At 59.2% G+C, this 27,653-nt stretch overlaps 1 protein-coding gene across 12 annotated transcripts; it reads right to left on the bottom strand.

Annotated features, from left to right (window-relative positions):
- Positions 1-142: 142 nt before the first annotated feature.
- On the bottom strand, positions 143-25,476 carry TSPOAP1 (TSPO associated protein 1). Of its 12 annotated transcripts, none has more exons than XR_006785382.1 (32): positions 24,387-25,476; positions 23,500-23,607; positions 23,085-23,213; positions 22,319-22,498; positions 21,609-21,794; positions 20,265-20,372; positions 20,095-20,178; positions 19,751-19,840; positions 19,441-19,563; positions 19,076-19,180; positions 17,605-17,655; positions 17,204-17,224; positions 16,193-16,397; positions 15,424-15,596; positions 14,145-14,260; positions 13,748-13,857; positions 10,418-11,251; positions 10,099-10,250; positions 9,396-9,779; positions 9,072-9,311; positions 8,557-8,736; positions 7,137-7,979; positions 6,393-6,492; positions 6,135-6,289; positions 5,376-5,544; positions 4,916-4,987; positions 4,457-4,489; positions 4,162-4,265; positions 4,004-4,075; positions 3,683-3,793; positions 836-1,336; positions 143-704 (listed from the first exon to the last, which is right to left on the bottom strand). XR_006785382.1 is itself a non-coding variant. In XM_045836727.1 (32 exons), exons 1-31 carry the CDS (start codon positions 24,714-24,716, stop codon positions 3,064-3,066), a joined length of 5,598 nt encoding a protein of 1,865 aa, XP_045692683.1. In that variant the 5' UTR covers positions 24,717-25,476; the 3' UTR covers positions 1,209-1,336; positions 3,032-3,063. The 12 variants fall into 12 exon arrangements, 11 of the variants coding, with proteins under 11 accessions (XP_045692679.1, XP_045692681.1, XP_045692682.1 ...); XM_045836727.1 differs by lacking the exon at positions 143-704 and adding an exon at positions 3,032-3,093 and having other exon boundaries at positions 1,209-1,336; XM_045836728.1 differs by lacking the exon at positions 143-704 and adding an exon at positions 3,032-3,093 and having other exon boundaries at positions 1,209-1,336; positions 4,916-4,960.
- Positions 25,477-27,653: the final 2,177 nt, after the last annotated feature.

The following is a 27,653-nucleotide window of genomic DNA, read 5'->3' as shown; positions in this document are numbered from 1 at the left end:
TTCACTGGCGTTGCCCCAGGCACTCTGGGATGTAGCTTCCAGGTTCTCAAGTCCAGCAGGACCCGCCCCTTGCGGAGTCTGCCCCAGGTAGAGCCCAGCGTGGGTTTTGTGAAAATAGACTTTATTATAATAAAATGTCTTTTTAAACAAATGCCCCCACCATCCCTCACCCCTGGAGACCAAAGTGGGGGTGGGGTCCAGTCAAACAATCTCCCACCACAGTGAAGGAAACATGCAGAGACTCACCCAGCCGGTGGGGGCGGAGGGGGGAATGGATGGTTAGGGTAAGGGTGGAGAGCCCCTACCCCTCTCTAAACTGGAAATGTATGAAAATAGCTTCATAAATCTGTCCTTTTCCCCAGCCCCAATCTCTGATGGGGGCCAGAGGAAAACGATGCAAAAGAGAAATTGAATCCAATGAGCAAAATAAGGCAAACCCAACTCCTGCTTTCTGCCTGCTGGCCCCGTGGGTCTCTGGGGTTGAGGACACACGGGGGTCAGAGGCCGGTGGGCAGGGAGGGGTGGAGCATTCTGTGGGTGGGGTCAGGCCCGCTTTGGCACGGCCTGTCTCCTTCCCGGGCCTGTGCAGTGGAAGCGAGATGGAGGAAGCCGGACTGAGGCACTGAGTATGTACATATATACACGGCTCTGCCGCCTGCCCCGTGGGGAGGGGGCTCGGGACAATCCAGTGCAAACTTTCCTTTCTGGGGAGGGAAGACATGATCGGGAGAGCCAGTGTCATCAAAGGGAAGAGGCCCCTTCCCCCCATCAGGGTCCCCCGTCCTGGGAGCAGGGAGGGCCAGAGAAGGGGCTGCATCGTGGGGTGAGAAACTACCTGTAGGTGGGTGGACTAAGAGTCAAGAGTCCCAGGTCCAGTCCTGGCTCTGTGTCTGAAATGCTCAGCCACCTTGGCGAGCTACTTCCTCTCTGGGCCTCAGTTTCCCCTCCTATAAGAGGAAGGTGTCCACTCAGAGGATTCATCCTCAAGGACTAATCTAGCTCTGACCTGCACGGAGTCTCTGAATCCGTTCCAAGTGCCACAGTGTTAACTCAGAAGAACAGAAGTTGGGGGCCTTCCCCAGTCCGCCCCGCTAGGACAGAGATCTTGGGGCCTCAGGGGGCCACTTCTTCCGCAGGATGAGCCAGAGTGTCACTCCTTCTTCCCAGAGCCCAGTTTCCTGAGGAGCTGCTTCCCCTTGGAGAAGAGACCCCGCACCTTCTCACTTGTGCCCTGTGGCTCCCCCAGTTCAATCCTGGGGAGGCTGCCAGAGCCAGGGCCAGGGGCACAGGGCCAGCCCAGAGGCACTGGGTGCCCTTGTGTTGAGCTGGCCCAGTCCTGGAATGTGAGAGAAAAGGGACAAGGTCAGGGCCCAGCTCCCTGCCCTAACCTGATTCCTTTAGCCTACAGCCTCAGGTGCCTACAGCCCACCCATGTCGCAGAGCCGTGGTCAAGAACCAGAGCCCCTGCACCCCACCCCTGCCCTCCCCCAACAAAGCACAGAGAGGCGCATGAGCACAGTGATGCTGAGGAAGCACTAAACTAGGAGTTCAAAGGGATAGAATCAAGCCCCTCCCCTTCTCTGGGTCTCTCTGTGGGGTGCCGGGCTGACAGACCTCAAGAGTCCTTGAACCTGACCCTCAGGAGGGATACACTGACTTCCCCCATGTTGTCCCCTTCCAATGAAGGGAGAGCAAGGACCAGAGCCAGTTGGAGGCAGCTGTCGCCTCCAGGGAAGGTGTTTCTGCACCAGCTCACAGACAAAGGAGCATGCCCTCCAGCCCAGAGAAGTGCTTCTCCAGGGCCTTAGTTAGGGGCAGTGCCCACCCACGTGGAAAAGATAAGGACTCTTCCTTGAATGGCCTTGGGAAGCTGCCAGGAAGCCTGGGGCCGGAGGCAGTCAGGTGTCAGCCCCAGCCCAAGCAGGGAGGCTGCCTGGCCCCTCCTTTGGCATCCCTCCCTCGCTGACCCCCTTAGCTGCACCTGCGGCTGTGAACGTTCCCTCTGCCACAGGCCCACCCAGTCAGTGCTGTTAGTGGCCTCAGGACAGGGACTGGGCAAACAGACGAGCCACCAGGAAGCCTCCCCTGACCACCCATTCCCCCACACTCCCCACCGCGATCTCCTGTGCCCGGCACATGTCAGGTCTTGCCAGCCTGCATGTTGCCCACTCCCCACTCCCTTCCTCAAACCTCCACTCGCCACCAGAGCCTGGCAGTCTCCCGCCAGAGTCAGCCATGGAGCCCAGACCGAGGGCAGGGAGCTGGGGGTCCAGCTGGCGCCCAGCCCCACCAAAGCCCTGGAGAAGCAGCAGGGCCTGCCCACCAAGAGGTCTGGTAGCACCTAGAGGTTCCAGCATCTCCTGCCAACCAGCCAGAGCTGGTGGCTGACCGGGAGCCCCAGGCCCTTCCCACTCCCTCCCAGGGCTCCCTCTACAACACGGAGGGGTGGGGGAGGGTACTGCTGAGGGAACAAGCGGAAGGGTCTTGGGGCCCCCGAGACACAAGGTGTGGGGCATCTCTGGACTCCGAGTGCTTGAGGCCCCTGTTTGTTCCCCTCAGCAGAAGAAACTGAGGGTTGCAAGTAAAATCACGCATCTGGTCCCCTGCTGGGTCGTGATGCAGAGGACAAGGGTGAGGAGACTTTTATTACCGGTGGCTCTACAGTGTCATCCTTCTGTCACCAGTAATAATCATAATATTATAATACACCATCATCATATAATATCATGTACACTGGTGAGTCAATATGGATGTCATGTAATATCCTATAAGCTGCAGGTGTTAAGGAATCTGAGGAGTCAGCTAATATGGACATTATACACTGAGATGCCATGTACTCCTGTGACAGCTGGCATGGGCCAAAGGAGAGAGGATGCTCCTGTGCCCAAACCTGGCTGAAAGCAAGAGCTCCCACTCCCTGGAAGAGAGTGAGGAAGCCAGGTGAGCTCCAGTGTGGCAAAAGGGTGCTGTCTGATCATGGGGATGTGAGGAGTGGGGGTCACATGGACATAGGGGCCAGTCCCCCACTTACATGTCGCTCTCTCTACATATATCTATCTCCATCTAGCACTGGACTCTTCTCTTCCTCGTTCTCTGAAGACCAGGGAACAAAGAGAGGACATGGGTTATGGACAAACCCACCAGTTCTCCGCCCAGTCACCAGGTCCCCAGGTCACGGGGGCTGGTCCTGCTTCGCATCACCTTTGCCTTTGGAGCTAATGCAGATGGAAACCCAGGGGTTTCTGGTTCGGGCCTGGCCTCCTTTCCCTCTCCCTGCCCTGTGAGGCTGGAGCTTAATTGTACCCCATGAAGAGGCAAACTTTAAGAATGAGGAGGCTGGGCCTCATGGGAAAATGGGCTTTCAAAGGCTCCCAAGGGAGAGGGAGATCCAGCAGGGTGGGCGGTTCCCTGAAACCAGGGCTGTGGCTGGCTAGGGGTGTGGGGCACACAGGGGTCCTTTTACACAGGGCTCCCTCACCTGCATCAGCCCCGAGGTATGGGTAGCTGGCTGTGGAGCAGAGTTGCAGCCATCAGCCCCCGGCACTACTCAGGGTGCCGGGCTCATCTGCATCATCAGCCCCTGCGCCCCCCCACCCTCCCCCACCCCCCTGCCCTGGCCCCACCAGCACACCGGCAGGGTAGAGACCCAACTGCTGGGCTGGGAGCCCAGCTCCTCACTGACCTGACTCTCGGCCTGGAGCATCCCGGGCTCCTTGTTTAAGCTGCTCGCCTCAGGCCCAGGGCCCTCCAAGAAATTAGATGGCACCAGGCCCCTCTGTCCATTCAGTTCCCCCTGGAGAGGAGGTAGTGGTGAGACTGAGAGCAGGAGAGAGACCTCAGCCCCACCCCCTTGACCCAGAAGCCCCTGGAGGAACAGCCTGGGGTCAACATCTCTGTCATGGGAGGTGACCTGTCCACACCTCCAGGCATCTCTCAGGAACCCTTGCTCATCCCCTTCCCAGTTCTGGGTCAGCCCTTTGAGAGGCTGGTGAGGTGTTCTCACATAGTAGAAGCCATCATCGTCCATGCCCCCAAAAACAGTGATGACATCCCCTGCTCGGAAGGGCAGCTCTGCCTGCGGACAGACCAAGAGGCAGGTGTCAGGCCCGGGGAGGCCCTGCCACCACCCCCATTGGCTGGGCTCTCTCCGAGGGCCCTCACCTCCACATCCACGTTGGGGGAGCTCTCCCGGGGGTTGTAGTCGAACGCAGCCACCATGGAGCGGGGAGCTCTCAGGCTGGCAGAGGGGACCAGCTCGGGGGGGCCTAGAGGGGAAGGGGAGGAGATCCCCAACTTTCTCTAGACTCCCCCACCCCACCCCACCCCACCTCTGCACAGGAGGCCTGCTGCCCCTATTCCCCACCTCCCCCACTAGTTGTAGCCACAGAGGAGAGACCAGAGGGACAGCCCGCCCCACCCCTTTCCCCAGTCTCCCTACCCAGGGAAGGCCCCTCACCTGCACAGTGCTGGGCAGGACCTTCTGACTCAGCTGCGGAGAGAACATGCATGTGAGGCCCCCCCCCCCCGCCCCAACACACACACCCCTGCTCAGGATGGCACAGGGGAGGCAGGATGCTCAGCCTCAAATAAGTGATGCAGGAGAAGAACACTCAGAGAGCACCTGAGCCCAGCCCTTTGGTTTGGGTACTGAACTACGGCCCAGAAAGGGTGACTGCCTCCAGGCTGCCCAGAATTTTTAGTCAGGTGCTTTTTGGAACAGAGGCCCCAACAAGCCACTCCCCATCCCCACTGGAATGAAGTACCTTCCTGGAGAAGGGACGGATGTGGCGAAGGTCTGCCCCGATACCCTTGACCTCCGCAAATCTCCACGTGTGTCTCCCCAGAGAGCCAAGCAATGACCCCCCATCCCCACCCACCCTCACAGGCCCCCGAAGGAGAAGGGGGTCTTACCCACCTTTCTTGGAACGGCGGGGCTTGGGGGGAGGCTGAGCTGTGCAGGCTGTGGAGTACAGAAAGGAACCATTCCCTGATCCAGGAAGGCAAGTAGATGTAAGAGAAACTGAGGCAGGGAATAGGACAGTGACTGTGGAGTCTCCTCTTGGGACCACTCCAGGGTCCCCACACTCAAGTTTCTAAAGGGTATTCCTCTCCCACCACAACCCCCAGGATCCAAACTACAAAGCGCATCCCCTCTGTCATGGACCCCACTGCACGTGGCAAGCTCACTGCGGTGGTCACACCGGCCGCAGTCTCCGTGAGGCCCCCGTGGCTTTGCTAGACTCTTAATAAGCAAGGCGTCCTGCCGCCACTCCAGACACTCTCAGTCTCCACGCCCCGGATGAACAAAGCTCAGGAAGCGCTTGAGTTGGAACTGGGGCGGCGGGACTTGGGTGAGGGGCAGCAGCAGGTCCTACCTGAGCCCTCAGCGAGAACATCTGGGGACAGATAACCCCGCTGAAATAGCTGCCGTCTTCCTGCGGGACTGTCCACAGCCACCTCGGCCACCATGTTGCAGGGGATGTAGCCCGTCCGGCCTGCAGCTTCACCCCGGTAGAAGCCATCAGCATCCTTTTCTCCAAACACCTGGGGGCAAAGGCCAGCTGTTTCGGGAGGCCAGGTCAGCACACTCCCCGTGCCCAGGGTCCCAGCCCCGCAGCGCCACACTTGGAGCTGCAGAAGAACACTCTGCCCTTTGTGGGCCATGGAACAGGAAACGGGGGGGCAAGGGCCAAGAAAAAAGGATCAGAGGGATGAGAGAAAATAATCCTTTCCGTATTATCATCATCAACTGCTACCTGCACGTCCGTTCCCCCGGCCCACCCCAGACTGGAGCTCCCCACCCTCAGAGCCATGGCAAAGGCCTTCAGTAAATGCCTGGAAGCATTACAGAAGTTGTGAGGTGGATGCCAGCAGCTATGCTGGGTGACGCACCAGGCAGCTCAGGGACCCCGTGTGTACTGAATCACGCAAGCCTCATGGAACCCTGCGAGTAGACACTAACATTATCCCCATTCTACCAGTGGGGAAACTGAGGCCCAGAGGAGCTGATCTACTCAAGGCTGCACAGCCAGAAGTGGCAACCCCGCTCCATGTGGCTCCAACAGCTGTGTTCTGGCCCGTACGTGGTGATATCTCCACGCAGGAAGGGAGGGAGGGCCCAGCCAGCGAGTCACCTTCAGGATCTGGCCCTCCCGGAAGGGGAGCTCCTCTTCCCCGGCGTCAGGGTTGGGTGACATTGACACAGGGTCATAGTCAAACAGAGCCACAAAGACCCTGACAGGCAGGTCCTGGTAAGCCAGCACTTCTTCTGGGGGGCTCCTCAGAGGGGCTACAGAGGGTTGGGGGAGAGAGAGCAATAATAATGAGTTCTGGGCAAGGGGTTAGGAAAGGCCTCCTCCACCATGCCCAGCCCCCTGCAGGTAGGTGCTCACCCAGCTCGGCGGTGCTTGGCCTGGGGGCCCGGGCCCTTCTACGCGAGGGGCCCTTCCTCCCAGAGCTATCTTGCCCTCTGGGCTCCCCAATCTCTGTTGCCTGCAAAGAGGGAGCAACAGCAGGCAGAAAGGTCACACCATCCTGCTGGTGGGCACCTCAGCAGAGGCAGGCCCCCCCCTCCCCACAGGTGCTCCCCAGCTCTGCCCCGTCAGCAGAAGCAGCGCAGCAGAGCAGGGACACAACATTCCTCTCCTGGAGACCTGGCCCAATCTCACCGGAGATTCAGACACCCCCACGGGGGGAGGAAGGGCAGGAGGGGAGGCCCCAGCTCCAGCCACCCTAGCAGATGTGTGCAGCTGAGGGGACTAAGGTGAGATCTTAGAGTTGACCAAGGAGCATGTGAGAGGAGGCCCTCTTCTCAGCGTCAGGGTTGGGTGACGCTGGACATCACAGTCAATGTCCTAAGCAGAGGAAAGGACCACCCCGCCCAGAGGCAGGGGGCTGGCTGGCAGCAATTGGCAACTAACAATAACAGAATATTGTGCATCCCAGTTCCGATCAGCAGAAGCAGCAAAGCAGTGGAATGTGGGTGGGAGGAGGCAGGTGCGGGAGCCCCGAGGCCCGGCCCCACCTCAGCTGATGAAGGCGGCAGCGTGGAATGGGAGCGGCTGGTGGGCAGCAAGCAGAGCCACTGGAGGCGGCGGCAGGCAGGGGGCTGCCCGGGGTGGGGAGTGCGCACGGACCCGGGAGGCTGGCTCCTTGGCTCTGCCAGTCGCACTGCGGCCTCTCCGCTCTGGCTCGCCTTTCTCCCAGGCCGGGAGGCGTGGGTAAGGGTTGGGGCCCGAATTGGCCTTCAGGGCCCCCTTGGGCTTTCCTGTGGATGCTGTCCCCCAGGCCTCCCCATCTCCAAGGTAGCAGGAGCTGGTGATGCTGATACCCCCGCCGCCCGCCTCCTGCTCATCCTCAGAATCATATTCGATGCTGATTTCCAAGCACTTTGGGGAGAGACAGCTGACCAGGCCAGATTCTGGGGTCTGGCCACGCAGGCACCTCAGGGAAGGGGCCAGCCGCCCTCTCCCACCAGCCTCTGGTCCACCCCTGGTGCCCTCGCCCACAGGGGGGCTGCCCTTCTCCCGTGTGGGGCCTGGTCGTCCAGAGGCCTGGGGCCCGCCATTGCTGAGAAGGCGGCTACAGTGTTCACGGGGATCTGGGGACCGCTTGCGGTTTGGGGGCTTCTCGGCGGAGCCACCTCCTCTCCTCCAGCTGCTTCCACCAACCAGTCCGGACATGTCCTCCAAGTGGTCCCTGGCACTGCAGGGCTCAGGAGACACGGGACACAGCCCAGGTCCTTGCAGTAGACTGCTGTCACAGCCCAGCCCCAGCAGTGTGGGCTCAGGTGGGCTGGGGTCTTGAGGAGAAGAGCCTGCCCCCGGCTTCTCCTCCTCCTCCTCTTCTTCCTCCTCCTCGGGAATGCTGAAGAGCTTCTTGCTGCAGAACTGCTGGAGGGGCAGCTCCAGGATCTGCTCCAAGATCTCCTCGTCACTGTCAGTCTCAGAGAAGGGCTCGGGATGGGGCTGGGGCTGGGGCTGGGGGAGGAGGAGGGCGGCAGGGGAGAGAGGTCCATGGGAAGAGGAAAGAGCTGTGACCTTTGCCCTCAGATGAGGGCAGGGGTTGCAGGTAACCCCATAGCCTTCCCTCAGCTTCCTCCACGAGGAAGGACCAGAGAGGGGGCTGCCCCCAAATCACATGGTGTGTCCAGGGCAGAGCCAGAGAAAGAGTGAGGGAACACACCCAAGGAACAGGCTGCACGGATGCTCGGGCCCCTGAGTGGCAACAGCAGGCCGTGCCTGTAATAGCAGAGAGGCCTCCCTACCCCTTCCCCTGCAGCTCCCAACACAAGGATCTCTGATGGCCAGGGTGCTGCATCTGGTGTGCTGGAGTGAGAGGAGGTACACAGCACACAGCTCCTCATCCTCCCCTTTCTTCCAGGAGGGCAGAGGCCAATCCTGAGCCACTTCCTATCTGCTTCTTAGGACAGGGCCCAGGCCACACACCCAGAATGCTACTGGCATTCGGCGGTGGCTGGAGCAGCTGCTGACACATAGGGTGGAGGCCCCTGGAACCCCAGGGCTAGGGCCCATCAGCCCTTCCTCATCCCGTTACCTTGGGCCCATTCTCCCTGCTGCTGTTGCCAGCAACCTGCTTCTGGAAAGAGCAAGTCCTGGAACCCAGCTCTTCCTCCTCTTCTTCCTCTTCCTCCTGGATGTCTGACAGATCTGAGTTCCTGCCCTGGTCTGTGAGGGAGTTCACCAGGCGGACCCCAAGCTCTGCCACGTCCTCCTTCTGTGAGAGGGGAGGCAAAGGACGAGACGAGGGAGGGCAGTGAGGGGCTTGGGGTGGGGAGCACGCTGGCAGGTCAGCCCCCGCCAGAACGAAAGGGTCCCCTGGCAGAGGAAGAGGGCGATGTACCAAATACGGGTCCAGACGATGGGGGTGGGGAGAGGAGACGGATGGGAGCCTACGGGGAAGAGAAATCAGGGGAAATAAAGTGGCAAAGAGATGGATACACAGCCCAGCCCAGAGCAGAGGGCCAGTGGACGGAGACCAGAGTGCGGCTGGTAGGAGACCAGGAGGCACGCCCAATTCTTTGCGGTGGCACAGTGTGTCCCCAAACCTACCTCGGCCCTGGGCCTCAGCCCAGCCCCCGGGTCTCCTCCGAGGCTGGCCTCAGCACAGGGCACCTTCTGGGCCACTGCTCCCTCGGGGGAGCAGGGTGCTGGGCAGGCCTCTCCTGTGGTCCGCTCAGCCTGCTCCTGGGCTGGTGAGGAAGCGGCAGGCCAGGGAGCCTTCTCACCCATGGCTGGCTGGCCGGCCCTCCTGTCCTCTGGGGTGCCCAGCACAGCTGCCCCAACCTCCTCCTGGAATGGGAGGCACTGAGGAAGGGCCCAAGCCCCAGGCCCTTCCCCCAGCCTCCACCTGCTCCCCCCTCCCCAGTAGGGTACCTGGGAGCAAGGTGCTAGGGGCTCCTCTTGGGGTCCTTTTGGTATCTCACTGAGTGAGCTTGCTGGAGGGCCCCCAGGGGACTCTCGAGTTCCATGGAGCTCAGGACAGCAGATGGGAGAGCTGGGGTCTCCAGGCCCTGGGGAGGCTGGAGCAAGGGCTGGTCTGGCCTCCGAGCCTGGCCGTGGTGAGGGGGAGGGGCAGGAGACCCTGGCTGGTAGGCAGGCCACAGCCAGGGCTGGGGCAACAGGAGCTGGAATGGAGTCGGCTGACTCGCCATGGGGCGACATGGTGCGCACGGCCACCTCGCTGCACACCTGCAGCAGCTGCAGCTGGGACAACTCCACCAGCACGCTGCCTGCTGTGGGCGAGGCCACCTCCATGATCTGCAGGGTGGAGGGAGCACAGGACAGGAGAGGGAAGCTGAGACGGCCAAGTGCGAGGACACAGCAGCAACGATGACTGGCATTTGCTGGGCGCTGTGCTAAACCTCATCTCATTGAATCTGCCTAGCCACAGGGCTTCCGTGGTAGAGCAGTTTTTTTAATCCCAACTACCAAAGCCCACGCTCTTAACCAATCTGCAACCTAGTGCCCAAATGCCAGGTACCAGGCATCGCTGTGCTAGGCTGGGAGGACTAAGCCTCTGAGCAAGAGCCCACATCCTGCTCCCAGGGTGTGGGTGGGCAGAGTCCCTAGGCCATACCTTCTGCCCATCCGCATAAATGGCATAGCCCGTGACCCGCACACCATTGGAGGTGCCCGCAGCATCGATTGTTACTGGGAGCCAGCTGATGATCAAGATTCCAGGGGAGGGCCCTGGCTCAATCTGCACATCCAGAGGGGCATCAGGTGGGCCTGGGGGAAGGGGACACAAGACCCAGTAGTACAGGGCACTCACCACCAGAGATAGAGCCCAGCCCATTTTGCCACTTCCCTGAAAACGCCAATTGCAACAGTCTCTCCTTCCGCTATCACCCATGGCCTGGCCTCCCAGGTATCAGTCAGCGCCCAAGCCTGCATACCTGCTGCGAGGGTCGTGAACTGCAGGGTGGCCGTCCGCTGCTCTGGCCTCTCCCAGCCTGGGTCCCAGGACCCTCCAGGTGGGAGCTGAGCCTCCACTTGGGCCTGATAGAGTGTACCAGGCCGCAGGTGGCAGAAGGTGGCCCAGTAGGTGCTGGGGCGGGCAGGGGGGCATTCTTCCCCATTGAGGTAGATGGCATGAGCCAAGTTGCTATCGCCAGGCATCCAGGTGATCTCAGCAGAGGTGGCTGTCAGTCGATGGACCTGTAGCTGGCTCGGTACCACCCTGGCCTGGGTGCCCATTGCCAAGCAGCAGCGCAGAGGGTCAGAGCTGCCCCGGCTGGTCAGGGCCTGCACAGAGACACGGAGGGACCCAGCCCGCAGGTCCAGGTTCTCAAGCACAGCCTTGGGGGGCGCCCCGGGTCCCAGGGTCTGACGCAGCTCCCCGTTCACGCAGATGTGGTAGCCATGGAGCTCCACTCGCTCAGGAGGCGGCTCCCAGGCCAGCACCACGCTGTGGGCCAGCTGCTTGAGGACAGCCAGATGGCGGGGGTAAGGCACAGCAAGGGGCTCGCCCAGGCCCTCAGGTGGGGGGCTCAGACTGAGCTGGTCCCCTGCAGCCTCCTCCTCCTCGGATCTGGGCTGGCTGCGTCCCCCGACGCTCTGGCCCCCACTACTGCTGCCACCCCCACCTCCGCTCAGGAAACTGAGTTCAGGGCCCGAACTGTGGGACAAATCGGCCAGCTCCGAAGGGAGGGAGGTCAGGAGGTCGTCGTCGGACACGCGCTCGACAAAATTGGAAGGGACCAGGCCCCTTCGGCCATCCATGAGCTCCCCTGGCAGAGGGAGGGCAGGGAAAGGGGAGATAGAGAGAAGGTAGAGAAAAACCAGTCCAATAAATGCATTTCAGCAATGGGCACCGGGTGATCTTCAGCATTCAATTCAAATCAACGTTTACCTGTCAGCATTTCTAAAGGACAAGGGCAGTCAAGGCCTGGATTCGGAAGTCCCTGCTCATTTGTGTGTTGTGTGACAACAGTCTTGCAGTTACATAGGAGAGTGCCTCTTCTCCTCCACGTGTGTGTGTGTATCGCCTGGAGGTTTGTTAAAATACAGATTCTAATTCTGTGGGGCCTGGGTGGAGCTGAGATTCTGCGTTCCTAACTAGCTCACGGGCGATACTGACACTAAAGGACGGAGGCGGAGGTCTGTGCTCTGAGGAGGTGCGTGTGGAGTGCGTGTCTAGGTCAAATGTCCTGTCTCCAACTTGCTTTTCAGTTGTTTTTCTTTTTTCACCTACGTGAACAAAATGTGAACAACTGTCGAATCAAGGTGGGGAGTGCTATTATGCTTTAATTCTTCTGTCCATTTGACAAGTTGCACATTACACAGGCCTGAGCAGCAGGGGCGGGCCCCCCGCCTCGACTTCCCCCTGAGGAAAACAGTTCTAAAGGAAGAGAAGAGGCAGCCCCTGGTCGGGGCAAGGGAAGGAATCTTTACAGACAAGAGACGTAAGGGCCAGAGAAATGAGTCTCCTGTGCGTGCTGGACGGGATGAGGCACAGGCCCGGGGCTGGGAGCATGACTGGCAGTTAGTCTGGGCAGCGAGCAGAGGTAAGTCCTGCTACCGTGTGCCAGTTCCCCTGAACACCTGACGACAGACTACAGCAACATGTGTTGCTGTCTGAGGGATGTCAAGGCAGGAAAAACACTGGGCACACGGCACAAGGTGGAGCTAATTTGGGAGAAGGAAACAGATGCCTGGATAACAGATGAGCTCGTGACTCCTGTGCCCTCGTGGGTGGCGGGGGATGCAGTGGGTGGGTGCGGGCAGGCCTGACGAGTCTGCCCAGCACCCTCTTTTTCTGTCTGGCTAGGAGAGAAGAAAAGGTAAGGAAACCTGAAGAAGAAACAGCCGGGGCTTTCAACAAATTAGACCATGTAAGCACTGTAGCGGGTTGAACAGTGGCCTCTGAAACTATGTCCACATCCTAATCCCTGGAACCTGTAAACACAACCTAAAGTGGAAAAAAGCATATTTGATGATAGAATTAAGAAGCTTGACGTGAGATCATCCCAGATTATCTGGGTGGGTTCTAAGTCCACAGACAATTGTCCTTATAAGAGACTCACAAAGGGAGACACTGAGAGATGAGAGGAGGAGGAGGAGGCGACGAGGACAGATGCAGAGATTGGAGTGACGTGGCCACAAGCCAAAGAACACCTGGAACCACCTGAAGCTGAAAGGGACAGGGAATGGGTTCTCCCCTAGAGTCTCCAGAGGGAGCGTAGGGTCTTGCCAACAGCTCTATTTCAGATTTCTGGCCTCCGGAGATGAGAGAACACATTTCTGTTATTTCAGGAGACCCCACTGGTGGTAATTTGTTACAGCAGCCCTAGATAATTAATATAAGCCCTAGTACGCAGGACTGTGACTTTAAAGGTAGGAGCTTTCGCACTAAGCGGATCCACAGCCCTGAAAGGCTGGTGCTGGCGTCCAGCACAGGCCCCAATGCTTGTGTCCCCGAGAGCGGCCCAGGTGGGACCAGAGGCAGATGAAGCAGTTGCTGGGCTAAAGTGTGAGGAATACGGCATCCTGCATCCAGCTGTCTATGCGCCTTTAATTCTACCCCAGACTGTACAGTGCACATCCTAGTAATTTGTGGTTGTTTGTTGTTGCTGTTGTTTGTTTTTGCCACACCGCCTCCCCCCAAAAAGGTGTTAGCTTTTCCTTTTTTTTATATCAAAAATCCTGGTGCCCAGCCAGGGCCACCCTGGGGAGTCTCATCTGCAGGCACTGCCTGTCACCCAGTCTTAGTAATGGGGTATCTGCCTCAGCTGCCTGATGTCCCCCATGGCACTGGAGAACCTCCCTGAAGCCCTCCCTCTGCCTGGGCCCTGACAGCTGCTCACTACTTGCTGACACCCTTTCCTGGACTCTGAACCCCCCCTTGCACCCGACTGGAGCCCAGCATCGGATCTATGCTACGGGCCTGACCTTGACGTCGCTGGGGTGAAACACTGCCATGGTCTGTGTGCCAGCACAGAAGTGAATTCAGCCAGAATTCCTTGTGTCACTGTCCATCACGTGGACTGTGGCAGGCCCCGCCCTGCCCTGCTTGGGGCAGACCGGCAGTCAGACCAGCTGCCACCCTTCCCAAGACCCTCTTTTCCCTTTCCGCATAGGCTGCCAGATCTCTGCTGCCTGTTCGGTGAACCTGAAAAGTTACGTGGAGCTGAGCATGCAGGGGAGAGGGTATGGGTGAGTGGAGGTCTTGGGAAGAGGAGCTTAAAAGCAGAGGAACAGACAGGATGACCCTGCCACCTTCCTACCTTCAAAAAAGCCATCCTCATCCATGTTGCCATAGATGTAGATGTACTCGCCAGCGGTAAGCGGAAGCTCTGCCTCTGGATTCTCGTTGGGGCCCTCGAAGGGGTTGTAGCTGCCAGAGGAGGCACAGAGGAGAAGGACAGTGACTTACATCCTACCTCCATGCCCCGTCTCCTCTCCCCACTGCCCTGGCCCTTTACGGAGACCTGGTTGTCCACCTTTATGCCAAGCAGGATGCTCACTGCACCCGCCTTGGCCTAACTAGGACATAGGAGGACACGTCCAGCTGGGATCCTCCTACCAACCCCATCGTCTCCCCAGGTGCCTCTGTCCTCTTTGGCCCCTTCCTCCCACACATCCCAAATGCTGGGGGGTGGGGCGCAGGGGCGAGAGGCCCACCTGTAGCGGGCTAGGAAGACTTGGATCCTTGCTCCTCCCCGGCTGCCCTCCGGCACTGCTGGGAGCAGGGAGACGCTGTCTGCCTCCAGTTCCTCCACCTCACTGGCTGTGTCCACCTGGGGGACAGCAGGAAGAGTCAGTCCTCTCCAGGACCCAGGGCCAATGGCAAAGCAAGCAGGTTTCCTGGCTGAGCCAGCAGAGGGCCCCCTGAGAAGGGAAAGTGAGCACACGAGGGCAAGGCCAACAGCAACGAGTCCACTGTTTTCTAAATCAGCTCCTGAGCCAGCAGGTCCTAGCAAAGCCCAGCTGCCTTTGATAGAGGCCGTAGAGATAACCTGGATCCCCCCCCAGAGCCCTGACCTCTACTGTACCAGCCCAGGAAATGACCACTTTCCCCATCAGAGAGCAGGCCAGCCACACTGGTATGGGTGGGTGTCCAATGGCAATTTGTCTCCTTAAGGTGAAAACACAGCAAAGCACTCAAACTATGAAGAGGTGAAAGCAAGGAGGCGGAAGAACCAGGTAGGGCCCACCCTGCCTAGGGTGTCCAAAGCCAGCACTACCATTCTGTCCCACAAGGGGGCAGTAGAGGCACGGGGCCGGGTTTGACCATTTTCTACAACCTTGGACTGCAGGGCTGCTCCTGTCCTGCCCCCTCCACTTTCTGGAGTTCGGAAGGTACAGAGGTATTTGAAGGTGACTGGAAGAGTTGTGAGCGATGCCCAAGGACTTGGTAATCATAATAGCTGCCACATTTAAGGATTTACTGTGTGCTCTGCACTGAGGGAGGCACTTTCCTTACATTTTTTTCATGTAATCCTCACAAAAACGTACATCGCAGGTTTTACTAACTCCAAAATCCAAACAAGGAAACCAAATCTCAGACAGGGTCTTGCCTGAGACAGGGCCGGGATATGAATCCCGGAACCTGTGTTCTTTTTCACACACCCATCACTTCTGCTGCAGGCGCTCTCAGAACAGTCTCATTATGTGGATCCTGGCGCCAAAGTGTCTCCTCCACCCAGCCCAGGCCTCTAGGGCTTGTCTCAGCCCCAGAGGGGTGGGCCTGGGTGGCCCCGAGGTATGGCTCTACCTGAGCTCCCTGCCCACCCTGGGGAGTCCACAGGCCCTTCTCTCCCGGGGCCTGGCTCCACTTCCCAATGTGGAGCCTGCAGAGGCCAGCAGCCATCCCACTCCTGGGGACCCCAGAGAGGTCAGGGCCCCTCCCCACCACTTCGGCCAGGCGGAGCCCGACCCCAGGACCCTCCCCAGAGCGGACCTCAGGCGTAGGGCACGACTTGGGGCTGTTGTGAATGGACTCAGAGCGCGAGGAGTTGGAGAGAGACTCTGCCTTCTTGGCTGTTCTTCGAGGGACCCCAGCAAGGGAGGCAGAGGCAGGCTCAGAAGACTTTGGGGTGCAGCGTCCTGGGGATCCCGGTGGGAGGTCAAGGTCTAAAGAGAAGATGGCACATAGATGTGGGGTCCCCTCGGAGGGATCAGGGAGCAACAGTCGAGCTGCTTGGATTGGGGGGGTCAGGCCCTCCATAGCTGGGGTTCTTTCCGAGAAGAGAAATCTTTCGGGAAAATTTACTAAGACGAGGTGGAGGAAATTTGCGTGTATCATGTCACATGATTCTCAGAACAGCCTGAGGAGGTCCACTGAGTTATTCCTTTCTTACAGCTTCGGAAACCACAGTCCCAGAGATTTAGCAGCAAGTTCAGGATTAAACAGACTAGTAAGTGAGAAGAGCTGGGACCACCAGCCCTGACTGGCACCCGGCCCTGACTCTTCACGAGCCCACACTGCCTGCTACTGAGTCCTGGAGCCCACCTCCCAACCACGACCACAGAGGTCTTACTGGAGGGAAGGAGCAGTGGCCTGAGAAACCTGGGCCAGACTCCGGGACAGCCAGTCCAGGCCTGGCTCTAACTTGCTGTGTGACTTTGGTGGGGGGTTGCTAGCCTTCTCTGACCCTGAACTACCTTATCTATACAAAATTCCCAAGCTCGGGAATTCCAGGCTAATGTCACTGGGGGGTCCACCTTACCTTTGGGGCCAGATCCCTGGCAGGGCTGGGGGATAGAGCAGCAGCAGGGGGGTGGTGGGCGGTCCCCAAGGGCACTGCAGCCCAGGGTCGAGGTGAGCAGATCCAAGGGACCAGGGTGCAGGCGGAAGGCCTGGAGCTCCTGTGCCAAGAGGCTGAAGCGCTCTGTTTGGCTGCGGCACTGCTCCTCAAGCTCTCGAACCCGGACCTGAGCCAAGACCCACCCTGAGCTACCAGGCCCGGCAGCACGGCCCAGCCTCGGCCCCACAGAGACCTCTGGGCCACAGCCTCTAGGTCTGGGCACCAACCCCGGGGGCTGCCCCACTGCCCTGAGTGGTGTCTGAGCTGAGAGTGAAGTGCCGGAGCTGTGGGACGTCTTCACCCCCACCTCCCCCCTCCAAGAAGGGCTGGGGCCTCACGCTCAGCACACCCTCACACCCAGACACTGGCACTTCCTGCTTCTGGCTGCGTTCTGGGCCAAAAGGGATGATGCCTCCTACCCCATCACTGCCACCAATATCACCTCGGGAATTTTCTCAGCCCCACTGCTTGTCACCCTCCCACAGCCAGTGACCCAAATCCCTGCCCTCAGAGAGGTCCCCAGAGGGATCACACACGGGAGCTAGGGACATCTGGTGACAAGAATGAGCCAATTCTCAAGACATTTTCATCAGGTATCCCGAGAGTCCCAACTTCAGCATCTCTCCCCTGGCCGACACCCAGAGGATCGTGGGTGAGACTGCTGAAGAATTTGCTCATGGGCCGCGTGGCTAGTCTTAGAGGAGGCAAGGCCTCACGTCTGCTGGGTGTAGTGGCAGGTCGGAGACACGGGATGGCCCATATGTCCTGCGGGAACCCCAGCCCATCTCTGACCCTCAGTTCTGCTCCCGGTCACTCCCCTCTGTTCTGGACATGAGAAATGGGACCACTTGGACCTGAGGGAGGAGAGGCAGCTCACTGGGCCTGGAGGGGAGAGGGGATACCCCAGGGCGGTGGGGGGTCAGGAGGCTATACCTGCATGGAATCCAGGGTAGACTGTGGCAGGAAAGGAAAGCACAGAGGAGAGATTAGACCTGAGACCTGTGGGTCATCACCCAGAGAGAGCAGCTGGGAGAGAGGGGCCCTAGTGGACCCCTCCAGTCAGCTCCCCAGACTGACTGAGCATTCCTAAATTGAAGGGTATTTGAAGGTGAAGGCAGCCTCTGGGGGTAGGTGGTAATTAGAGCCTGCTGCCACCAGATCCAGGAGCCTGCCTGGCTGTGCCCAGCCCAAGGAACAGGCCAATGGTGCAGGGGGTTCTCTAGGCCCTTCCTGCAAGCCCACCCCCACCCCCATGCAGGCCACTCTAGCTCTCTCTGAACTGCCCCTGCCTCCCTGCAAGCTGGGGTTGCTGGCAGCCACGCCCAGAGACCTACCTCCAGCAGCTGCACGGCTCCTTCATGTTCCCTCTTGGCTTCTGCCTGGGCCTATGGGCGGGAGGAGGCAAAATGCTGGAGGGAAAGGATGAGGAATGGGGGTGGGAATGGGGGTAGGAAGGACGGAGGGAGGGCAGAAAGAGGGAGAAGGCAGGGGGAGAGGAAGGAGGAAGGGGGACTAGGCAGGAGGAGGCTGAGGGTTCCTCCCTCCCAAACTCCCACCCCTGAATGGCACCTCAGGCCAGGGGCGACAGGGTCAAGGGGAGGTGGCCTGAAGCCGCTTCTCTCTTTCTGGGACATCCACCCTCCAGTTTCTCTCCTACCTCTCGGGCGCTCCTTCTCAGCTTCTTTCTCCTGCTCCCCTTTGAATGTTGGGGTGCTGCTGGGCCCACTTTACACTCTTCACTCTCTCCCAAGAGACCCTTCTAGCCACATGAGTAGACACACTGATGACTCCAACACCTGTCTTCAAGGCCAAATTCCCCGCAACTCCAGACTCCTAGATCCAACTGTCTCTGGATATCTCCACTTGAATGTTTAACACACAACCCAAACTTGGCCAACACAGAACCCAGAACTCAGGATTCCCTACCTCTGGGGACTGCTGGCCCTTCACCCTTCACCTCCTGGGGCATGAAAAGACCCACGGTTTGTCAGGGTCTACTCAGCCAATGAGTAACAGCGCTGGGGCTGTCATTCCATGACTGGATCCATGGAGTCTTTCCGATTCCATCTCCAAAATATTCTCCAAATTCGTCCACTGCTCCCCAATTCACTGCCTGCTCCCTAGTCCAGATGGCCATCATCTGGCATTGCAACAGCCCTAGCACCTGAAGGCCCTGCTTCCATGCCCACTCCCACTGTCCCTCCTCCATGGCACTGCCAACGCCACCCTCTAAATGATGGAATCAGACCACGCTGCTCCCTGCTTGGGACTTTCAACAGCTTCTAACCACTCAGAGGGAAAAACATCCAAACTTCTTCCACAACCTTTAACGCCCAAGGCAACCTGGCTCCCGCCTGCTCCTGCTGTTCTGTCCATCCTACTACATTCTAGCTACTCTGGTCTGGATCCCAACCTCTTCCCTGCCACAGGGCATTTGCACTTCTAGTCCCCTACCTGGAGTGCTCTTCAGCTGGCCTCTTCTTGACCTTGAGATATTAAAACCCTCCCTGTTGACCTCTCTAAAGCAGCCCTCGCCCCATCCCAGTGACTGTCACATCACCCTGTTCTCACCCCACACACCCCACTGTGGACGTCAGCATTGCACTTGTCAGCGACTGGGACCATCTCAATCACAGATCTTACTTGCTGATTGTCAGGGACCTGGTCTTTGCCCACCACTCTGCACCAGCAACCGGCACACAGTGGGTGCTCAGTAAATGCTCATTGGATGAGTGGATGACCAAGCTGGGGCCCAGCAGCCTATCACCTTCCATCATTCCTGACCCCTGGACACCCCATCCCCACCTGCTGCAGCCTCCGGACCTCCTCCTGCTTCTCCTGAAGGCTGAGCCGAGCCTGCTCATGCTCCACTTCCAGCTGCTGCCGCCTCTGGGCCACCTCCCGCATGTGCTGAAACACAAGACCCTGGGTCAAGGCCAGAGCCCCACCCCACCATTTCTGCAGAAGATCTAAGATGAGGGAGCCTCAGATACCATGGGCTCCAGACACCCTCTGTTAAAAAGAGAACTAAGGCTAGACAACGGAGAGGGCCTGGGGGCTCCAGGCCTGGGCCTCAGGCCCAGTGCTGCACAAAGGGCATATTCCACTGCCCCACTTTCTCCCTGTGCCAGGAACCTGTGCCCTTTCCCTCCCCCATACAGTCCTCTCACCTTCAGCACTTGCTCCAGGCTCTCCAGCTTGCTCTGCAGGCCCTGGCTCTTGCGAAGGGCCGAGTCCCTCTCCTGCGTCACCCCTAGGAGCTGGTCCCTCAACTCTGCATTCTCCCACTCTACCTGGAGACGGGGGAGTGGCAGGGAGCAGGGTGTGTGAGCCTTGCCAAACCAGCTCCTTCACCAGGGGGAACAGTACCCTTCATCCTCCAGCCCGGTTTGGGGTGGGTGCTAGAGGAGACAGCCCCTCACCAGGGACCAGGGCTCTAGCAGGATCCCAGGCCACACAGCACCTGGGCAGAGTGGCTACCTGCTCCTTCTGCGTGGCTCTCCCGCTGAGCCGAGAGTTCTCGTCCACGAGGCGGGCATTCTCATTCTGGGCTTCCTTCAGCTGCAGTTCCTGAGAGATCAGAGGAGCTCAGGGGAGGGGGCCTGGTGCCCACATTCCTACTCTCCCTACACGGAGGACCCTCCCCGCCGCAGACAAGACCTTCCTCCCCCACCTGGAGCCTGCATCTGCCAGGAAAGGAGAGCCCCAAAGCACAGGAGGGAAAGTGTTCTTGAGGGCAAGAGGTGTGAAAGCAGAGAGGGAGCCCACCCCCGGCTGGCCTGGGAGACGGGGAGCTGACTTCTGGGAGACCCTCCAGAGCTCACCAGCTCCTCACATCGCCTCTGCTTTTTTCGGGCTTCCTGCTCCAGGCTCTCGCATTTCTTCCGCTTCTTGCTAAGCTCTGATTCCTGTGGGGTCAGAACCGAGGGCTCCTCATGTGGGAGGGCAGGGCAGCTCACAACAGGTGTCCTCCAGCCCCTGACCTGGGACTTACCAGCTGCTGCACCCTCTGCTGCTTCTCTGGCTCCCCTAGGACCGCAGGTGGGTTTTCCACATCCTTCTGGGGAGTAGCCTGGAAATGCCCAGGGCAAGGGCCTGGCACCTGGGAACAGGGCCCCAAGGCAGCCTGCTCCCAGCCCAGCCTATCTGTGGAGGTTCCCACCCCATCTCACAGTCAGCAAAGAGATCCCTGCCCAGGAAGTGGGGGTGCCCGTCTCCCCGCCACTCCATCACCTCCAGGCGATGTGGCAGTGCAGAGGCTGCACCCTCTTGTCCTCCAGACACGGTGCTTTGAGACCCCAACACCCATGTGTGCCCTGGGAGATGGGTCCCTTATCGAGGCCAAAGCGTTCCCGTTTTAGCTTCTTCCAGAAGCAGCCCTGTTCTGCACTCAATAACTGTCCTGGTGTCCTCCTGTGACTGGCAGAGAACTAGGCGGCCACCTGGGTCCCCAGGGATGTGATGTTCCCAGAGCTAGGGGTTCTGGACTATCCAAATCTGGGCTTGGCCTAGAGCAATGCACACCTGGCCAGGGCCTCCTAAAGCGACCCTCACCCCCCCCATGCAGGCAGGCCCACCCTGCAGCACCTCCTATTTAGCTGTGCAAACTCTGGGGGAAGACAGGTCTTGACGGAAGGTGCGCCTCCATCCCTGGGCCAGGCAGAGGGGCAAAATCTGAGCAAGAAGCACCCCACATCCTGCGGCCTTGGTCGCTATGGAGTCCCTTCTCCCACCCCGCTTCCCAGAAGGAGGTGGACATGAGTGCTACCCAAGGAGAGAGGATGGAGAGGACCCGGATCTCTAAATTCTGGAGATGCGGAGTGGGGTCCCTAGCCTTCGCGACAAGGGCTTTCTAAGCCCAGCGCCCAGGGAGGGTCGCCCATACCTGGAGCCGGGGAGGATGCACTGCCGCCCGGGGGAATCGGGGCCAGGCCGGGCCGACCAGGCAGGCGCTGAAGGGGGCGTCCCCGCGCTACGGCGGCGACGGGAGGCGGCGGCTCAGGCTGGGCCCCGGGCGGCTGCCAGGGCAACCAGGGATTTGCTGCCGGGCTGTACCACTGGCTGCGCGGCAGGGGCGGCGGGGAGGGCAACGCGGGGCGCTCGTCTGGGGTATGGGGGGACCCTAACTCCCGGGGGCGGGCACAGCGTAGGTACTAGCGTCGGGAGGCGGGACGGGGCGGGATCCTACGGCGGGGATCGGGAAAGCTCCCCAGCCCTTGGAGTGCGCACGCCAACACCAGGTCCTCCGGGCTCAGGGCACGCGTTTCAGGAGGTGATCCCGGAGCCACCGCCCCCCCTCTACACACACTCACACACCTGCCCTAGTGCCGGCGCTCACCTCTCCCGGGGCCCTGGAGGTGGGCGCTCGGGCTCGGACCCGGACAGTGCGGCCCGGGGGCCGGAGCGGCAGGGACGACTCCTGCTGGTTGCGCAGGGCGATCTGCCTCTGCAGCCGCAATACCTCCCGCTGGGACTCGCGCAGCAACCGGTCGAAGTCCCTCATGTGGAGCCACTGGGGGCCCTCCTGGGTTGGGGCACAAGGAGCGGAGTTTGGTCTAAATCCCTGACCGCCCCACGCCGTCCCCTTGCGGAGGGACTCCGATGCGCGGGAACCTGCACACCCTCCCATGCATATATCCCTTGGTCCTAGGTGCGTGCTTGTATGCTTTCGCTAGCCCGTATGCAGACATACACAGTAACTCATTTACCGATCACTCACTGTGTGCCCGGCACAGTGCTAAATGCCTTGTGAACATTGCTTCACCCGAGTGTTAGGTATGTGTGGATTCACACAACCAGACCTACTGGCACACAGCCTGAAGCCTGGGGCACTGTAATTCCCAGGTCTGGGACTCATGGCTCCGCCCCCTTCAGTTCAAGCTTCTTCCCGCTCCCACCTGGGCCGTTGCCAGGGGAACCTACTCCCCAGCAGCCTCCACCTTTCCGCTTCATTTGCATCTCATTAACATCTCGGTCCAAGTCCCACAAGCCAGGCAGGTAGCCCAGGGTAAGGATGAGCTGGAGGGGGTGACCAGGGCCTCCTCGCACCTTGCCGGCCAGGGTGAGCCTGGCCTGCAGCTCCCTGCACTCCCGCTGCAAAGCAGCAATCTGCTTGTCCTTGGCCAGCAGGGCGCTGGCTGTCTCACTGAGGTCCCAGGTTCGCTGGCGGGCCAGGCCCTTCCTGCACAGCTCCAAGCTGGCCCGTGGATGAGGCACAGGGGCACTCACCTGGCGGGAGAAGGGGTAAGGCCAATGGTCTCTGGGGGCTGGGGCACTTCTCCCACTCCCAGCTCCTCCCAAAGGAGGGGTTAAGATGAAAACCTAGAAGTGTGGCTTCCTGCTTTTACCCTGCATCTGGGGCCTCAGGGGACCCACAGCCTCATCTGACCCCCTCCCAGCAATCCTCAAGCAGGACTGACAGGGTTAACCCCACGTCCCAGTTTATGCCCAAAGGACACTGCTAATTTAGGGCTGCCACTGTGATGGGTCTTCGTCCCTGCCCCCACAGGCTCTGCACCCAGAGATGAGCTCAGCAGGAGGCTGGAGCCAGCACCAGCACGTGGTAATCCAGAATCCTGCTCTCTGCCTGCCCAGAAGCTCCCCGCCCAGCCCTCCTTTCCCTCCTATAGCCCCAGAAATCCTCAGCCTCCTAACCCAGCCAACCCACATTCACACTTCCTACACTTTGGCCCCTGAATGCCTGCTTTCCTGGGGACTAAGAGTCCATGACTCCCAAACCCCACCTGTCAGGCCCAGCCCTGGCTTCCCTCTTTCCTGGTCACACAGCCTTCATCCAGTGGCCTCCAGTCCTCACCACCTTCAGGTTAGTCTCCTGCAGCTTCCGGGCCCTCTCCTCCAGGCGCTTGGCAATGACCGCCAGCTCAGCGTTCTTTCGCTTCAGCCTCCGAACTTTCTCCTCTGTCTCCGGGAAGCTGCTCTTCCTCTGACAAGGGGTCAGCCAGAATAGGGGCATGTGGGAAGCACCCCTCAGACCCAATCCTAACTGCTCAGGCCTTGGGCAAGAGCTCTGGGCTCAGAGTGGGGCCCTTGGCAACTCTAGATAAGGGTTCACCCTCTCTGGGTCAGGGATCATGTCACCTCCATGTGGCCCCCACTGGGAAAGATGTACATGGGATGAGGAGGAGGATGTTGAGGTAGAAGGACAAAGTGTCTGAGTCTGCCTTTCCCCAGCACCAATCAGGACCCAGGACTCGCCTTCCCAGCCTCACCAGCATCTGGTTTTCCTCCTTAAGGGTGGCACAGCGCTGCTGCAGCTCCCCTAGGGCCCTCAGCAGCTCCAGGTTGGGCCTGTCCCCAAAGCCCATGTCCAGCTTGCCCTGGTGTAGGAAAGGACAGGGCACAGGGCCTCAGGAACCCACCCTACCCAGTCACAGCTCTCCTGCCGTGGGCCAAGGAGGCAGGGAGACAAGAAGACTCTCCTACATCCCAGGCCCTCAGAGTGCAGCGCAGGAGGTCCAGGAGAGGGAGCTATCTAGTCCTCCCTGCTCACACTGTCATCCCCGACACTGGCACCCTCGCTGGTTGTCCCCAGTTCTTCCCATTCCTGCTCACCTCCTCCTGGAAAATGCCAGCTCGAGCTCCCAACCTCACCCTTCCAGGCTCCCTGGCCCGTGAGTCCCCTCCCCTGAAGTTCCCTCCCTCCATCTTCTTCAGGAGACTGCTCACACCCATCCCAAACCTTATCCTCCCTGGCTCAGCCCAACACCGAGCCCCCTCCCGTGACTCTGCTTCCTCTGCACTCGGATTCCACTATATACCTCCCTCCATGCACCCCAGTATCCTCGAGCCCCCAAGGATGGAGCCTCAAGGAGGAGGGGACACAGATAGACAGACTGTCAGAGAAAGACTAACAGAGGGAAGGAGTAGCACAGGGCCAGGTGTAGACAGACAGGCAGGGAGTCAGAAGGACAGATGGCAAAAATGGAGCCACTGAGATTTCTGCCCAAAGACGGGAGGACAGATAGTCACAGAATCAGACCCACAGACAGAGACAGGCCACGAGAGGAGAGGGGGCAGCAGGCTGCATATCAGGCCTCGGCTGGAGGGCATGATGAGAGGTCCCCCCCTCAGACCAAGCCCTCAACAGCCCCCTTACCTTATGGAAAGCCTCCACCTCCGCATCCTCCAGCCTTGGGCATCCGGGGCCCGAGCTCGCTGCTTGATGCCCTAGGCTGGACAGCCCTGTTTCTGTTCCTTCAGGGTGAATGTCCCCTATAGCCCCAGAGCACTGGGCTCCCTTGGGCTCAAAGCTCTCCAAAGGCCTCAGTTCTCCAACCTGCAGAGCTGCCGGAGTAACGGCAATGCTTGGGGCTGCACCTCCAGGTTCGCCCCCCTGGCCTGGAGTCCAGCTCTGCCAGGTGGGGAGTGCCCATGACTCCATGGCTCCCAAGTCCTCCGGCCGTGGGAGGGGTGTCAGTTGCTCCATGGTACTGCCACGGGGCCCCAGGACCCGGGCCGGAGGACATCCCCCAGCAAAGTAGAGGGGTCAGCGAGAGTCATGCCAGACCGGACCCTTTCCTGTCTGAGCTCCTGGCTTCACCGGTGCTCCATCCAAGGTTGGCTGAGTTCTTCCTCACCCACGAAGGAGGCTGTGGGAGTCAGGGCTGCCACAGCTAGAGCTGGGGCTATGTGAGCTATGTCTGTGTGTGTGCGAGGGTGTCCCTGCGGGGGCTGGGAGGATGTGCAGAGGCCACCAACAGCAGAGCCTGGATGAGGGCGAGCGTGTGTCTCTAGGTCTGCCTGTTCAGGTCAGCACTGTCTTCTGTGTGTTCGGAGGCTGGTGCCCCTACTTGTGTGTGTTGGAGGGTAGTGGTTCTGTGTGCCACTGTCTGTGCCTGCTTCGGAGTTACCAGTTGTTTCTGTGTGTGTGTGGGTGTCTGTATTGCAGGGCTGTGGCAGCGTGTGATGCTGTCACTGGTTGTATCTGAGCATCTCAGTGTTGTGCAGCTGTGTGCATCCGTGTCATTGTGTCCGTCAGTGTCTGTGAGTCTGGCCATCCATCACGACCCCTCAGCCTGGTTAGGGTCTGCAGGCTGCTGGGGGTGATCCCCAGTGGTCCGATGTGGTCCTTTATCTTCTGCTCCGCTCTCCGCCGCTGCTCGCTAGCTGGGGAGCTTGCTGGGAGGCCGAGGCTGGTCCTAAGGAGGCCTGGGTCGGTGGGCTGCTTGCCTCATAGTCTCTGTCCCTGCTGGCCTCAGCTCTGGGGACTGCAGGGGTCTCCTACAATCCCGGAACCCCAGGACGGTGGGTGCAGAGGAGGCTGAGCCTTAGAATCTGGGGTTGAGCAGGGGAGAGCCAGCCCTCCCCTCCCTTCCCCCTCCTCTCCCGCCCACCAATAGGAAGTCAGCTGCTGGTTTCCATGGTGATGGCGCTGGACTGGTGGGCTAGACCGGCAGGCAGGGTCGGGACAGAGGGAATAGCAGGTTCCTCACAGGATCCTGGCCCAATGCCCCCTACATGTGGCTTCCTACACCCTCCATGCCTTCCGGGATGCAGCGGCAAGGGGACTGGCGCTGGTCCTCCCCGCCTCAGCCCCAGCCCAAGACTGTAGAGCTGAAGACAGGAGGTGGTATGACTGACAGCGGGCCAGCCATGGAGAAGGGCAGGAACAGAAAAAACGGGATTTCAGATGAAACAAAGAGAAACAGAAAGTAAGAAAATGAAAACAGGAAGACAAGCAAAGAGAAAGAGGTAGAAATAGGCTGAGAGAATTACTTCAGCTTCCTCCTGGCAGAGTGCATTTTGGGGGCAACCTGGTTGTCTCCAGCCAGAGGAGGAGACCACACAGTCTGTTGGGCTGGCATGGCCCTGTGCTGTCAGAAAGTTCATCTTTGGTTTAACCGTATACCTTCGGGCTGTGGGAAAATGTTTTTTTGGGGACGAAGACATGGGAACACCCCCACCCACAAGTGGGACAGCACATGAGGACAGGAGCCTAGATGGAGTCATCAGAGACAAATGTGTAGGGAGATGCCTCAGGGAGGATGCCCCTGTCCCCTCCTCTGAGCCTAACACTCAGTCCATCTGCACACAAGGCAGCCTCAGCCAGAGTCCCGGCCCTCGTGTGGCACCCCTGGGGAACAGCAGCAGCCACATTACTGAAGCACAGAGCCCCCAGGCCCGGGCTGCAGCCAGGCCAGAGCTGCAGGGACTGTGGGTGGGGGGCACAGGGCGGTGGTGCCATCCTTGCTCCCTTAACATAGTGTGCAGATTAACGTGCACACCGCTACCTGCTGTGTTGTCGATGTGTGTGGCATAAATGCACGTCCTCACGTGCGTGCATGTGTAGCGCAGGCAGATATAGAATAGACGTGGACTTCTCTGTGTGTGTGTGGGATCATGGTATTATTCTGCATGTGTACACACAGATGTATGTGTGTGTGTGCCACTCTGCACCTGTGGGCCTCAGTGAGCATACATGTTTCCATGTGCACCATCACATGTGTTCGCTTGCCATAGTGTCATGGTTTTGTGTGCATGTGGGGCTATGATTGTGTGAATGTATAAATTATAACACATGTGTCATAAATGTGTCTGGACACTGTTATGTGGCATTACACAATATATGACACTCTCAGTCGTGTAAATAGGTGTAATGGCACATGACAGTTTTATTTATGTCTGTATATATAGATATGTGTCCCCATGTACTTGTTGCATATTTATCACCATGTATGAATGCGTCACTATGTGTGTATGCAATTGGGTTCAATATGTTGATTATGTGAATGTCACCGTGTTTGTATGCTCTTCCATTTGTGACATACATACTCATGTTTATAACACTACGTGTGTGTACGATTGAATATGTGTGTGTCCTGAGTGTGTCTACATCCCCTGTGTCATTGTGTGATATGCCAGTCATGTCACCTGCATATGTCACTGCACATGTGTTGACAGCATGTGTGTACGGGGCCCCTGTGTGTAAATGCACATGCATGTGGGCTGTGTACTTTGCGTATTAGTATCTGATGCTTTTTGTGTGTGTTTGTGCCCAGTTCTTATACTACCCAGAGTCCCTAGGCATTTTTAGATTAGAGCTGGAGGTAAGTAGCCCTCAGTTTGGGGGTGTGGAGAGCAAATGGAGGTGGGGCAGTGCCAGAGCTAGGTTAAAAGTTGGGAGGGCCCCTCTAACCCTGCCCCTCCATGTCCTGCCCCCTTTACTCGGTTTGTAGGGAGGTCTCTCCCCAGGCCCCTCCTTCCTCTGCCAGCTGCAGCCTGGCGGGCCTGAGCCCTTTCCTGGCCTCATGGGCAGGCCAGCCCATGGCTCCCAGCCCCTCTGTGTGCCCACCCATCCATGTAGCTGTTGAGCCCCTTCACCTACCGCCACCCACCCAACCCGCAACAACAGAGTCTCAGACAA

Source organism: Phyllostomus hastatus, unplaced genomic scaffold, assembly GCF_019186645.2.
Source record: "Phyllostomus hastatus isolate PE091 unplaced genomic scaffold, TTU_PhHast_1.1 phas_contig_210, whole genome shotgun sequence".
In the NCBI taxonomy this organism is placed as follows: Eukaryota; Metazoa; Chordata; class Mammalia; order Chiroptera; family Phyllostomidae; genus Phyllostomus; species Phyllostomus hastatus.
The sequence above is the reverse complement of the archived record's forward strand: the minus strand, read 5'-3'. Positions and strand labels throughout refer to the sequence as shown.